Below are 14,817 nucleotides of genomic sequence, written 5' to 3'. Positions count from 1 at the left end.
CAGCATTGATGAGCCCACGTGGAGACTGTCTGCTCTTCCTTGTGTATGCTCCCACTTAAGGTCTTCTTTTTCCTCTCTTGTTTTTTAACTGGAAAACTCTCTTTATTTGTCCAGGTCAGTCATCCTCACTGACCTTTTCCTTTTAGTCTACAGGTTATTTTGCAGAAGGACTGTGGCTTGAGAAAGTTAATGTGAAATCAACACTGAACTTTGTTAACTGCTGCCATCAAGATTTGTAGACTAAAAACGTTCTTCGCCAGTTCACCTCTAAATTAGTATCAGGATACTTTCAGGTAAGGTAGTCATTTCAAAGATGACAGAATGTGATGTGCTATTTTAAGTAATTATTTCAACAAGATCTTAAATTTTATTTGGGAAATCTGAATGTATCACAGATAAATTGATTTTATAGTGTCTTAATTTTTGTATTCTGAATGCCAGCTTACTTTAAGTTAAAAAAATCTTATCTTCAAATCTCTATCTTCATAGATTTCTTTTCTTGTGCATTTCATTTTGGTTAGAATGTACTGGTAGTGTTATGTTAGTGTACTATGTTAATATACTATATTAGTGTACCATGTTAGTGTACTGCATTAGTATGCTGTAGCTAGAGAGTTTCTCTCTGGGTTCTGCCAAGCCCCAGCAGTCCCGTAGCCCACTGATAAAATAAACATACAGACGCTTTTATTATTTAAACTGCTTGGCCATGAGTTCAGGCCTACCATTGTCTAGCTCTTACTCTTATACTCAGCCCATTTCTGTTAATCTGTATGTCGCCACATGTTCCGTGGCTTTACCTGCTGCCTTTACATGATGCTCCCTGGACGGCAGGCTGGCATCTCCTCCAGACTTCCACCTCCCGGCCTCTCCTCTCTGTCCCGCCTATCCCATACTTCCTGCCTGACTACTGGCCAATCAGCGTTTTATTTATTCACAACATACAGGACATCCCACAGCACTTCCCCTTTTCTGTTTTTTTTTAAAGGAAGATTTTAACTTTAACATAGTAAAATTACATATAACAAAACAGTTATCTAGCAAGAATTACAGTAACAATACCTAGTCTATTTGTATTTGGCAAAATTAAAGAAGATATCCTATCTGTCTTATATCTGTGAGTCTAAGGTTTCATATCTAACTTATCTCTTAAAATAACTAAGGAAATTATAACTATCTAGTCTTTAACTACATCAAAGACCTCAGAAGGATATAATATTACCTGAGAAATGGGAGAAGGATGCAAGCAACTTTTGGGAGTCTTGCGAGAGTAGACAGAGACAGCTGGCAGCCTGGACAGTCATCCAAAGTTCTTTTGTAAAGTTGGGGCATGTGTCTTCAGCCCACAGGCCTAGAGTCTCTCAGTCACTTTTCTCTGTGTCCTGTAGAATGTCTGGCAGTTTCCTCTGTGAAGCAGGAACCTGAAGGACCATTTTGCCAAGCAAAGTTCAGTGGTCACCTTTCCATGAGTCCTGCATGTCCAGTTGATCAAGCAGTCCAGGCAAGAACAGTTTCTTGCCCAAATGGCTATTTTTGCCAACAAGAAGATAAACTCCATATAGAGTGTCTTTGGTGCCCATCCTCCTCACTGAAGTAAATCGGTGCTGCCAGGAGCAGACATGTCTCATTGTCCAGAAAGTCTAAATTTTTAAAACATTTTCAATGCCATATTCTGTAGGTCTTTGAAGTGTTTGAAGATTACCTACCTAATTGAATTATATCTATGTATACCTAGAAAACAACATGAGTATAAGTTTGACTATCATAGAAGACTAATTATAATCTGTATTTCTTAATTATCCATTACAATCTAAATGAGTTACATAAACATAATAGTGTGCTGCATTAGTGTGTTGTGTTAGTGTATTAGTATACTACATTAGTGTATTGCATAAGTGAATTGTGTTAGTGTATTAAATTAGTGTATTGTGTTTTTGTAAACTGTTAGTGTACTGCATTAGTGTAGTGTGTTAGTGTACTGCATTAGTGTGCTGCACTAGTGTAGTGTGTTATTGTACTGCATTAGTGTGTTTGTTAGCATACTACGTCAATATGCTTCATTAGTGTGTTGTGTTAGTGTATTAGTGTACTGTGTTGGTATATTGCATGAGTGAATTGTGTTAGTGTGTTAAATTAGTGTACTGTGTTTGTGTAAAGTATTAGTGTACAGTGTTAGTGTACTGCATTAGTGTACTGTTTAAGTACAGTGTAGTGTGCTGTGTTTGTGTACAGTGTTAGTGTACTGCATTAGTGTATTGTGTTAGTGTACTGTGTTAATGGTTAATGTACTGTGTTAGTGTATTGCGATAGTGTACGTTAGTGTACTGTGTGAGTGAATTGTGTTAGGGTACTGTATTAGTGTACTGTGTGTGTTTAAAGTGTTCATGTACTGTGTTCATGTATTGTGTCAATAGATTGTGTTCGTGCACTGTGGTTGTGTAATGTGTTAGTGTGTTTACTGTGGTAAAATAGTTACTGTGTTCCCTTACTGCATTTGAATTCTATGGCAGTGTACTATGGCAGTCCCTTAGTTCGTTACTCTGAATATCTGGAGTTTGTAACTATTTAGTATCTACCTAACTTTGCTTTATCTTTATGATGAGATTAAAAATAGGTTGAGTCAGCAGAAAATACATATATTTCTTTTTTTTAACATTGTATTGTGATTGTATTTGGTTTGGGTAAGTCAGTAATTTGTAAAATATTAACATGGGCTTAAATTAATGTATTTTAATATTAAATGAAGTACTTTGCCTATAAAGTAAAATATCTTAAATTTTACTTAAAATATTAGTATACAGAGTATTAGTTTTTATGTAGGGAAGGTTGGCCTTGAACTTGCCATGTAGCAGAGGATGGCCTTGAACTGATTCTCCTGCCTCCACCTCCCTAGTGATGGGATTTCAGGAATATGCTGCCACACCTGGATGGCTGAGATTATAATTTTTGCATAGTCACCATTCTTCTATTCATGTGTAAACATTTATTTTTCATTAGAGAAAGTAATGTGGTAATCTTTAATATGAAGGTGGTATCCTGGTTTACATCTCACAGAATCTAGTATTAAAATAACTTTATTAGCCTTTGAAAAATTCTCTCATCTTAGTTACTAAAGCTATTTATGTTTTTCTCTGTCTTGAGCTTATTCTACTGGATCTTGCTTATAAAGTTGGATTGGAATTACTCTATGTTGTAGGTCCTTGTTCACAAGATCATCTGTATTTTAGCTAAATGTGTGGAGAGTGAGTATAATTTTAACTCATTTAGCTCAATTTCAACATGCTTCTATTGGTCACCTTCCATTTGTCAGATACTAATCCTAGAGATGGAAAACAGTAATAGACTAAACCCTATTTATACAGAACTTAGATTCTCCTGGGGTTATACACCTAGTAGACTAAAGACAGAATATATGCTACAGGAGATGTGTTAAGTGCTTTGAAGTAAAATAAAGCAAGGGAAGGGCTGACGGGAACATGAGTGGTTTTGAGTAGATGGAAGGAGGAGAATCTCAAGTAGCTTGTCCAGGGAGAGTACCAATGAGGAGGAGACATTTGAGTACAAATCTGAAGAGCTCAGGAAATGAACTGTGTGTAGAGTAGGGGGGACAGACTGTTCCAGAGGGAAAGAATTAGATGTCTCTTTATCAGATGTTTAAGTTTATTGGTACTATTGTCATTAGGGAGGTATTATTGTATATTCACTGTGGCTTCTTGTCTTGATAGAATGTCTAGCAAAGAAGTGAAGACTGCCCTAAAAAGTGCAAGAGATGCAATCAGAAACAAAGAGTACAAAGAAGCTTTGAAACATTGCAAGGTAAAGGATACTTGTTGTTTTGGCAATCAAATACATTACCAATTTATGAGTTATTTTAAGGTATGTCATTTATTGTCCACATTCAGTCAAGTGGTAGAATCTTAGAGCAGTTAGACCCATCTCTCCCTACTAGTGAGGCAAGGCTATTATTGCTGCACTTAATTTTCTTTATTGCTAAATTACTAAAGCTGTGTTCTCAAACCCAGACGAATCATAAGCACCTTGCATTATGGAATGCGACTCTACTTTAGCATTATTATTATTGTTGTATTACATTAAAAATATCTGTTATGTGTGTCGTGCTTGTGGAGGTCAGAGGACAAATTGTAGGAGTCAATTCTCTCTTGCTACCATGTCAGTCCTGGGGATTGAACTCAAATCATTAGATTTGATAGCAGGCACCTTAACCTCTGGGCCACCTTGCCTACCCAGTACTTCATTATTATTTATTATTATTAATATGACCCGTGGGTGGAAGAATAAAGATTCTAAAGCTTCCTCATGTGCTGATGGGAATGTTCCTGTTAAAGAGAGAAACTGAGTGTGCTGGAGAGATAGATAGAGGCGGTAGAAGTGAAGTCCTTAGGAGATCAGTGTATGCGACCCAGAGCGTGGAAGGAGGCCTTTAGTTTCTCTTGTGTTGGAGCAGGAGAGAAGATAGGTACAGATCATACAGGGCCCTGTTTGTTGATTGGCAAGGGAAGAAGAAGAGCATTTTTCTCTGATGGCTTCTATTTTTGGTGACGTGTATTGATAGTAGGAGATGAGTTGCACAAGAATGTTTAAGACTAAAGCAGGTTTGAAGCAATTGTTATTCATGCTGAGAAAATTTACGCGTAAGAATTCAAAGGATTGCAGACTTCGAGTGAGAACTCGAAGGATTGCTAGGCCCTAATTATGGAGTACCCAGGGTCCAGGGGCTTAGCTACGTCTGGTGTGGGATCCGAGGGAAAAAAAAATCTACGTACACTATGTTCTTATGTCTCTTAACTTTATTCCTCTAAGACAAAATTCTATCAATTCAGCTAGAGCTCCATCAGGCGTTCAGGGCAGGAATAACTCTAGACACACCAAGCTCTATATCTGTCTGCTTTATTTCTCTGGGATGAAATCCCGTCTCCATAGTTTCAGTTCCGTCCAGTTCCCTAACTCATATAGCCCTGCTAACGACTAAATTCCTATGCTTTCAGCCTCATCTTTGTCCTCTGTATCCTCTTTCTCCATCTCTGCTACACTCTACTCCTGGCACTCAGAAAACTCTACCCGAGATCTGCTGACCCTCTACAGAACCTCTGTCGTCCTCTCTTCTCTCTCGACAAGCTGTTCTGTCCTAGTCTACAGAAAATGCCTGCCCTTTCTTTCCTTGAGCATGCGGTTCTCTGCCTCCTCAGGAATGTTGTTCCACCTTATATGAAAAAACCTCTTTTGTTCTCAGTCACTTGCTCTGGAGAACCACTAGGCCTCCTCAAGGCCAGGGGATGGTCTGAACTTCATTTGCACAAGAAATAAAGCTTTGTGTCTCCTCCAGCTTGTCTCCTAAGCTCAGCAGGGGAGTTAGTAACTTAGTAGGTTCAGCAGGTCTGGGGAGTTGAAGTGTTTGCCAGTTGGTCTGGGCACACACGGATTTTATGGCAGAAGACAGTTGTAATATTAAAGGCTGGATAACACCAAATATTCATAATAAATGGCTTTGCCTTTTGACAGAACCTTGGCGGTCAAAGTTCAGCTTTAATAAACAGCCAAATCTCTATGATATATTCTTGCGGCCCACAAGACCTAATAAGTGCCCACTTGAAATTTATGTTATTAAAGTGAAATCAGTGAATGATGAAGGGAGAGAGGCAGAGGAGTCGAGAATGTGATAACAGAGGATGTCTGACAGTGATGGACCATCAGGAGGGAGAAACAAAAGGAGTAGGAAAGAGGAGGCTGAGGGTTGTTATAGGGAGGCCATTACAGTGATTGAACTAGGGTATTAGGGGTCACCCTAGAGGCACCCAAGTGCACTGGTGCTCGGTCAGGAAAGGAGTCAAAGCACTTCCTCTTGGAGTAGTTTTGAGTTCCCTGCTTCTCTCCCCTGTCTTGCATCTCTCTGTAGTTTAGGGTTCCAGGCCTCCATGTGATCTGTCTGTTACATGAGCTTGAATCTGTGCCTGCCTAAATACTATCTCATGGCTCTGTCGCTACAGGTGGCTTTTGCTAACTTTGATTGTTCAGCATAGAGAGCATCACAAAGGGAAGGAATGAGGGATGCTTTCCAGAATCCTTTAACAGTTTTATGAGGGGCTGAGCTTTACTGGTCCAGAAGCAATCAGAAAAGCAAACATAACAAAACCTCAACAGACTTATCAACTTAGGTCCATGTTGCTTCCAACATTTATGGTAGATATTTGTTTATAAGGACACTTCTGACCTGTTTGCTGTTTTCAGCAAATGATTATCATAGCACACATTCAGACACATGGGAAATCCAAAGCAGGTAAGGTTATTTGTTACACTGTACTCTTAAAGGCAGGTTAAACAAACAGGCTGAGTACACAGCAGGATTTCAATCCGAAGTCTTACATGACCTCCAGGTTTATTATTTACTTGGCTGTGAGGTCCAGCACAAGTGCCAGCCTCTATGAATGGAAGAGATTTATTCCTAAAAGTATACTGATGACTGAGACTAACAGGAATATGAAGCCATGATGGTACTAATCTGATACAGAAATGAATAGTTTGTTCAAATGGAGGGTGGAATATATGTGGAGTGAGATGAGAGGGACTATTTCTTCCAGCATTGGGCTTATCTAATTATGTACATATGATTATGCTTCTAAATTGTTATTGTATTACTATTACTGTTATGATTATTTTGTGTGTGTGTGTGTAATGTATATGTGCATGGTATGTGTCATACACATGTGAAGATCAGAGGATAACTTTAATAAATTCTCTTTTTCTACCTTTATGTGAATTCCAGGGACTGAACTTATTTCCTTAATTTCCTGGGTGGCCCACTGAGCCATTTTACTAGCCCATATTTCTGTTAACATTACTTAGCATGTTGCAAGACCCCCAAGCAAGACCACCACAGAGTGGATATCTGATGCGAGCACACAGAGGTTTTTAATAACAAAGCAAGTCTGAGGCTTAGTCTGCATCCAACATCCAACACAGCGGGTGGAGGAGGACGGCCTGAGCACTCATTTGAAGGGGTTTATATAGGAAAGGTGTATATGCAGCTTGGGATTTGACAAGGGGGCTAGGGGTGAGGTAGTTCTTTAAAGTTACTGGCTGATCTATAAGCATGAGGTTACTGATGGCTAACAGGATTCAGGGTATCTACAGAGATGTAAATTTTTTACCCCCTATGTCCTGCCCCTGCTGAACCCAGGGTATGTAGATTTATTGTTTCAGCCTTATCTTCCCATGAGTTCAACTTGTGGTCAGTTCTAAAACTGCTGGTCAGCAAATACCTTTAGAGGAGGTGGGGAGCGTCTCTCAAGATGGCTGCTGATTTTTCCCTTTCACATGTGTATCTTTCTGTGGACATTTTGCAAAATTTTAACATGAATTTCACCAAGTAGCTCATAATTTATAATGGCAACATTCAGCTGTAGACTGTAAATGGAGAACAGCACATGGGAGATGTATCTTTTCTGTAGTATCCCAGGATTTGTTGAGAGTAAAGAAAAGCTACCTGAGAGTATAGTTGTTGTTCTGTCCAGTGGAGCTCTACAGCATCGGATAAGCATTTCTTTGGGGAAGCTGGCTCCCGTTTATGTACATATAGTTAGGTACTTTTTTCTTTGTGTTCTCCTAGAATCTTCTCTCTATTTTCACCACATTTCATTGTGTGTGATTACTTCTTTAAAAATGTATCTCAGATTCTGAAACCTGGATCACTAGTGAGACAGTAATTACAGATTGGTGGTTGACATGGAGCTTGTGTCTTTGATAAGCAGTGATGTGCCAGCCATCGTACCTGGTGTTTGGAACATAAGCAGAACAAGCCCCTAGTGTTGGAGTTTAACTTTGGCAGGTACCTCATTGCTGAGTTTTGTAGAAGGCATCCTTATTGGGTAGAGTGCAGCTTGTACAGTACACTGGTGACAGGTTGCTGGAAGTGTGTGTGGAGGCACATAAGCCTAATTAGTGGAGAGGTTCAACTCATGGAAATGTGATTTTCCCTAGAAGATTCAGAGCCTTGAGAGCCTGATTTTATTTTAGCTCCTATTTTTTTCTTTCCCTAGAATTTATTAATCTCGCTTTAAGTTATTTGCTTTACTTTAGTAAGTACTCTTATTTCTGAAAGAAATATCTCTGTGTATAATTTTGTTCTAGATGACAGGTATCATTGTTTATTTGTTTGGTATAGGTACATTAGGATGAATTTACCTAGAAGTGCCACAAAGAATCCATCTTTAATATGGGAAAATATTATTGTGGAAAAGAAAATGTTGGAGTTGGATGAAGTGATGTGGAGACAGGAATGGGGCTGGGAATTACTGTTCTTTTCTTCCCAGCATTCTCATGGGGTGGGAGTGAGGAGGCATTTTACGTAGCCATCAAGATCCCTTGAGCACTTTATTGAAAGGTACCTCATTTTAAACTTTATAGTCTTTCATTCACTGTACCTGGCTAGGTACCATTCTATAGGTCACTTTGTTGGTGGCATATCCAGTGTCCTAATTATTGCTTTGTTGTTTGTTCAGTAGTTTCTAAAAATGTAATAACTTATTCTTTTTTTTTTTTTAATCAGACAGTGTTAAAACAAGAGAAAAATAACTATAATGCCTGGGTTTTCATTGGTGTTGCCGCAGCTGAATTAGAACAGCCTGATCAGGCCCAGGGTGCCTATAAGAAAGCTGCTGAACTAGAGCCAGAGCAGCTACTTGCTTGGCAGGTATGGAGACATGTTTTATTTCTTATAATATGGGAAAAGCATTTGTTTTTCATTTTTCAAAGTGTAGACTCCAGTGTTAAAATAAGTATTTAAACTGTCTCGTGAAAAAAATTAAATTTTCTAAATCTAAAAGTTAATTTTAGGTGCCAAAAATACTGTTTATCATAATTTAACTTCCTACCTACATGGGTTATTTTTAAGTAGAAGACTTTAAAGGTTCCCTCTTACCTTCACTTTTCTTGAAGGGAAATTCCACACATACTTCATCTGTAAAGTATGGTAATTTTTAGATATTAGTACATTATTTCACATAATAAATAAATGTGGAGACAAGAGAGATTTTGCTAAGAATAATCACCACTGCTTCTTTTCTAGGGGCTAGCGAGTTTGTATGAGAAGTGTAATCATGAAAATGCTAAGGGGGATTTACCTGGTGTTTACCAAAAGCTGTTGGATCTCTATGAAAGGTAAGTAATATGTGGGGAAAGGCTAGTTTCTTTCTAACTTAGAATTGAGTGATTAGAAATTATATAGAGCTGAGCAGTGGTGGCGCATGCCTTTAATCCCAGCACTTGGGAGGCAGAGGCAGGCGGATGGATCTCTGTGAGTTTCAAGGTCAGCCTGGTCTACAGAGCGAGTTCCAGGACAGCCAGGACTACACAGAGAAATCCTGTGTCAAAAAATCAAAAAGAAAAAAAAAATGAAAGAAATTATATAGAACTTGTGTTAGGATTCTCTAGAAATGGATAAGATGAATCTACATATATATAAATGGGATTTATTAGAGTGGCTTACAGGGTGTGGTTGGACTATTCCAACAGTGGAAGGTCCATGAATCCAATAATAGTTCTGTCCATGAGGCTGGATGTCCCAGATGGTCTTAGGTAAGCTCAGGAATCCCAAAGAAGTAGGCTCTAATGCCAGTAAAGGAATGGCCTTGCCAGAGTGAGGGCAGGCGGGCGAAGAGCTAGCTTCCTTTCCCCTGTCCTCGACATAGGCTTCTAGCACAGATTTTAAGGTGGGTCTTCCCACCTCAAATGATTCAGTCAAGAAAAGTCCCTTCCAGCTGTGCCCAGCAGCTTGGTTTTAGTTCATTTCAGATATAGAGTCAAGTTGATAACCAAGAATAACCATCACAGAGGTGGAAGGACTGGTAACATTTACTGAGAATTTAGAAGCAATTTTCTTTCAGAAATTTATCATAAATTTCTTGTGATTGAATTAGACTGAAAAGACTATTTGATGATTGACTCAATTTGGAATTTTAAAATTTATGGCCAAGATAATGAAAGATGTTTGTGGATTTTAAGTCTTTAGTTGTTTCTGCTTTCAGATTAAAATTCCTTTTCTTCTCTTTAACCTCAGTGTTGACAAACAGAAGTGGTGTGATGTCTGTAAGAAGCTTGTGGGTCTGCATCACCAGGAAAAGAGACAGCTAGAGGTTGGTTGGTGACTTCTCAGGGACTCTCCGTGACAGTGTTATTAGAAAAAGGCTTTCATCTTGCTTAATATAAGTTAAAAATTAAGATACTATGATAGCAAAAATTTTGACAAGTGAATCACAGTGTTTTGGGAACTGTGAATTACAATTCAAATATAGTATATCCTAGGTTCTAAACTTTGAAACTAGTTTAAGTTTACTAAGTAGTGTGGCTGTGGAGCTTAGTGAGCCATTTTGTTGCTTTCTAAATTGTGGGAGTTGAGGATGTAGTTATCTTTCTTATGTCTCAGCAGTATTACTGATAGAAGGGCTCTGGAAATTTGCCTAATCAACTTATTTTTTTGTTGGAATTCCTCTGGAATGGGATATTGTACTTTTGCTATTATTACATGTTAATGGGGGAAATAATTTTGGTTTTTAGGTTAAACATTTTAAATTTAAGTTAACATAGCTGTTTAAATCTCCTTTTCAATAGGTGGCTCGGACATGGTATAAATTGATAAAGACACGGCGAGAAGACGGAGCAGACAAGCAAGAACTCTATGAGCTGTGGAGAAAACTGACTGAGTTGCTAGCTGAGAATATAGAGGACCAGGATAATGAAACCCAGCAGATGGTATCAGCTTGTTTATTCCTCATGGTTTACATCATGAAAATCGATGCTTAATTGAATTAGAAAATGGAGGCATAATGAAGGAAAGTACTGTATGTCAGTGCAGTGAGTGCTGTGTGCGCAGTTTTTATATTCATAGCACGGGAAATACTGTGTGTCAGTGCAGTGAGTGCTGTGTGCGCAGTTTTATATTCATAGCATGGGAAATACTGTGTGTCAGTGCAGTGAGTGCTGTGTGCGCAGTTTTATATTCATAGCATGGGAAATACTGTGTGTCAGTGCAGTGAGTGCTGTGTGCGCAGTTTTATATTCATAGCACAGGAAATACTGTGTGTCAGTGCAGTGAGTGCTGTGTGCGCAGTTTTTATATTCATAGCACGGGAAATACTGTGTGTCAGTGCAGTGAGTGCTGTGTGCGCAGTTTTTATATTCATAGCACGGGAAATACCGTGTGTCAGTGCAGTGAGTGCTGTGTGCGCAGTTTTATATTCATAGCACGGGAAATTCTGTGTGTCAGTGCAGTGAGTGCTGTGTGTGCGCAGTTTTATATTCATAACAGGAAGTACCGTATGTCAGTGCAGTGAACGCTGAACCTTTCATTTCCTTCTCCTTTCATCCTTCCCTTTGTCCTTCTCTTCCTTTATGATTTCATCTTTTCTTTCCCCTGTCTCTACTTCCCCTTTTTTCTTTCTCTGCTGACAATTGAGTCTAGTGCCTTGCATGTTCTAGGACCATACTGAATACCGAGCCATTCCCAGCCCCCAGTTAACACACACATACACACACACACACACACACACACACACGCACACGCACACGCACACGCACACATTTTTTTTGTTTGCTTCTTTGTTTTGTTTTTGATTTTGAGACAGGATCTTATTATGCAGCCCAGGCTGGTTTAGAATTCTTTTTCATTCATTCATTCATTCATTCATTCATTCATTATCTGTCTATTTATTTAACATCCCGACTGCATCCTCCCCTCCTTCCCCCTCCCCACCTGTCCCCTCCAGTCCCCTCCTTCCTCTGTATTCACTCTGAGAGGGGCAGGCCTCCCCTGGACATCAGTTCTTGATCCTCCTGCCTCAGTCTCCTGCATACTGAGGATTACAGAAGTGTATCACAGTACCTAATAATTTTTTATAAACATGTATTAACCATGCTTATTTATGGCATTCGTACATAAAGCATTCATTGATCATATTCAGCCATCTTTCTACCCTTTCTCCTTACTTTCTGTACTTTTCTTAGTCTTTTTTTAAATTAAAATATAATTACAACATTTCCCTCCTTTTCCTTTCTTTCCCCCAGCTCCTCCATGCCACCCCCACCCCACTTTCTCTGAAATTTCTAGCCTCTTTTTCTTTAATTGTTATCATTATACATACATTATATATATATATGCATGAATATATTAATTCATATAGATATCTGAGTCCATTCAGTGTTGCTTGCATGTATATGATTCCAGGGCTGACCACTTGGTATTGAATAACCAATTAGGGAGCACCTCCCTGGGGAGGAGCACTCCTGCTCTCGGTGTTCCTTAGTTGCCAGTAGCTGTTTGTCTAGCTGGGGGCTCATGAGGTTCCCCATCCATGTTAACGTGTCCTTTGGTGTTGTCCTCATTCAGGTGTGTTTTCAGCAGCCTTGTTAAGGAGGTACCATAGATGTGCTGCCCTGTAGTTTCTATAAGGCACAATTTCACAGCAATTTCCTAGTCCCCTGGCTCTTAAAATCTTTCTGTCCCCACTTCTGGAATGTTCTCTGAGCCTTGGGTGCAGGAGTTAAAAGATGTATCTGTCCAAGCTGGGCACCCATGATTAGTTGTTCTCTGCATCTTGACTTGTTTTCTGTAATGGTAAATAGAAGCTTCTTCAGTGAGGGTTAGGTACGATACTATTCGCAGATATATACTTAGGGTGCAGCTAGGAATTGTGCTGGTTTAGTAATGTGGTTTTCTCTGAGTGCCATAGATCACTAGCTTGAGGAGTGGGCTGCATTTCTTTTCCCTCCAATTAGGTAAACGTTGGCTATCACCGGGTACCAGTGCTACCATTGCATCTTCAGGATGTCTTGCCAGACCCGTCACTGCTGTGGTTCCTAGGCTTCATAGCTGAGTAGGGCTGGTGCTTGATTCTCTCCCTTGGCAGCTTCCAGGGCTGTGAATTCCCATTCAGGGAACATGCTTTCAACTCAGATCCAACTCTGATCTTCCAAGTCCCCTGTCCAAAGTGAACAGTGTCTTCAGCAGTAGGGACTTACCTCCAGCTTCCCCGAGGTGACCAAGGACAGTGGCAGCATCCTGTATTGCCGCTCTGAAAGGGAGTTTATCTTGCCAGGTGTTGGGGTTTTTATCAGGTAGTCCATGGCTCTTGAGGGGAGCATTTTCAACCCAAGTAGCTTAACTTCATTTAAACTGTGTATGTATATACACTTATATGTATTATATGTAATTTTGGATAAACAAAAAAAATTTGTTCCCCCTCTGCCTCCTCTGTATTTACCTCCTTTTCCATTCCCTAATTAAAGCCTGCCCTGCTTTTTCCATTTCCCCCTTCACATCACCTGTATATTGCTGTTCCTCTCTCTACTGCTTCTTTTTCTTAGTTCTTCTTTTTCTTTTCTTTTTTTTTTTTTTCGAGACAGGGTTTCTCTGTGTAGCTTTGCGCCTTTTTCTGGAACTCACTTGGTAGCCCAGGCTGGCCTCGAACTCACAGAGATCCACCTGGCTCTGCCTCCTGAGTGCTGGGATTAAAGGCGTGCGCCACCACCGCCCGGCTCTTTTTCTTAGTTCTTAATAATATACTTTTAAGAATTTATTTCTAGGTATTAAATGGATAAATAAAATGATAAGAGGTGAAGTTTAAATAATGAATGTTCAGAAAAAAATTGTCACATTGATTTATTATTTGAAAAAGCTAATTATGTTAGATTATTTTAGGTTAAATTTCCTTTATTGTGAGGTTATTACCTGTATCAGAACAGTGAAATGTTGCTTATTTTTATCGTCTTTATAATTACCAAAGAGATTTTAGTGATGAGATAGTAGGGTTGGTTGTGATGACTAATTTTGTCAACTTGATTGGATTAAGAAACACTGAGGGGTATGACTGTGAGTGTTTTCTAGTAGATTTACTGGGGGTGATTGGGGTTGGGAGACCTGGATGTATAATAGGTACTCACATATCTGTCAGTATTTGAGTGACACCATCCCATGAGCTGGGGTCTTGGACCAAATAAAAAGGAGAAAAAGAAATGTTGGCCTCCTGCTGTGGGATGGTCTGTATGTCAAATGTGTTACTGATTGGTCAATGAATAAATCACTGATTGGTGAGTGGCCAGGCAGGAAGTATAGGCGGGACAAGGAGGAGAATAGAGCTGGGAAGTGGAAGGCTGAGTTGGAGAGACACTGCCAGCCGCCATGATGACAAGCCGCATGTGAAGATGCCGGTAAGCCACGAGCCATGTGGCAAGGTATAGATTAATGAAAATGGATTAATTTAAGCTGTAAGAACAGTTAGCAAGAAGCCTGCTACAGCCATACAGTTTGTAAGCAATATAAGTCTCTGTGTTTACTTGTTTGGGTCTGAGCAGCTGTGGGACTGGCAGGTGAGAGAGATTTGTCCTGACTGTGGGCCAGGCAGGAAAACTCAAGCTACAGCCTCCCCTCCTCATCACATCCTGATCTGCTCAGATGTGAGCACATAGCTTCTTACTACTGCCATGACAGTTGTGAACCATGCTTCCTGCCACAGTGGACTGTACCCTCAAACTGAGCCATAATAAAACCTTCGTCTCGTCTCTTAAGTTGCTTCTCGTCAGATATTTGGTCACAGCAATAAGACAGGTGACTATATATAAGGGATTTTATCAGGTCATAAATATACCCTTGAAAATGTGGAGCTTACATAATGAAATGGAGGGTATAATGTGCTTTGAAGTGCTTGCCTCGTACTGTTCTTGCGCAAGACATTTATAAGGCTTTTGTTCAAGATTTTCTTCAAAGTTAGTTAATACTGTATTAAGAGAAGTGGTTTCATTATGCTTCTCTCT

The 14,817-nt window shown here is 39.5% G+C and overlaps 1 protein-coding gene across 3 annotated transcripts in view; it reads left to right on the top strand.

Annotated features, from left to right (window-relative positions):
- Nucleotides 1–14,817, top strand: part of Skic3 (SKI3 subunit of superkiller complex) — a 107,986-nt gene that overhangs the window by 8,395 nt on the left and 84,774 nt on the right. Inside the window, exons 3-9 of one of the 3 annotated variants that reach the window (XM_052743717.1) lie at nucleotides 147–293; nucleotides 1,386–1,498; nucleotides 3,723–3,813; nucleotides 8,561–8,704; nucleotides 9,080–9,171; nucleotides 10,070–10,145; nucleotides 10,621–10,761. In XM_052743717.1, the coding sequence (XP_052599677.1) occupies nucleotides 3,724–3,813; nucleotides 8,561–8,704; nucleotides 9,080–9,171; nucleotides 10,070–10,145; nucleotides 10,621–10,761 (543 nt within the window). In that variant the 5' untranslated portion in view covers nucleotides 147–293; nucleotides 1,386–1,498; nucleotide 3,723. Of the gene's footprint in view, nucleotides 1–146; nucleotides 294–1,385; nucleotides 1,499–3,217; nucleotides 3,240–3,722; nucleotides 3,814–8,560; nucleotides 8,705–9,079; nucleotides 9,172–10,069; nucleotides 10,146–10,620; nucleotides 10,762–14,817 lie in introns of those variants that run through there. The other 2 variants (XM_052743716.1, XM_052743715.1) reach the window with 2 other exon arrangements.

Source organism: Peromyscus californicus, unplaced genomic scaffold, assembly GCF_007827085.1.
Source record: "Peromyscus californicus insignis strain IS unplaced genomic scaffold, ASM782708v3 Scaffold_18__1_contigs__length_77618521, whole genome shotgun sequence".
Classification (NCBI taxonomy): Eukaryota; Metazoa; Chordata; class Mammalia; order Rodentia; family Cricetidae; genus Peromyscus; species Peromyscus californicus.
This window is presented reverse-complemented; position numbering and strand designations above follow the sequence as displayed.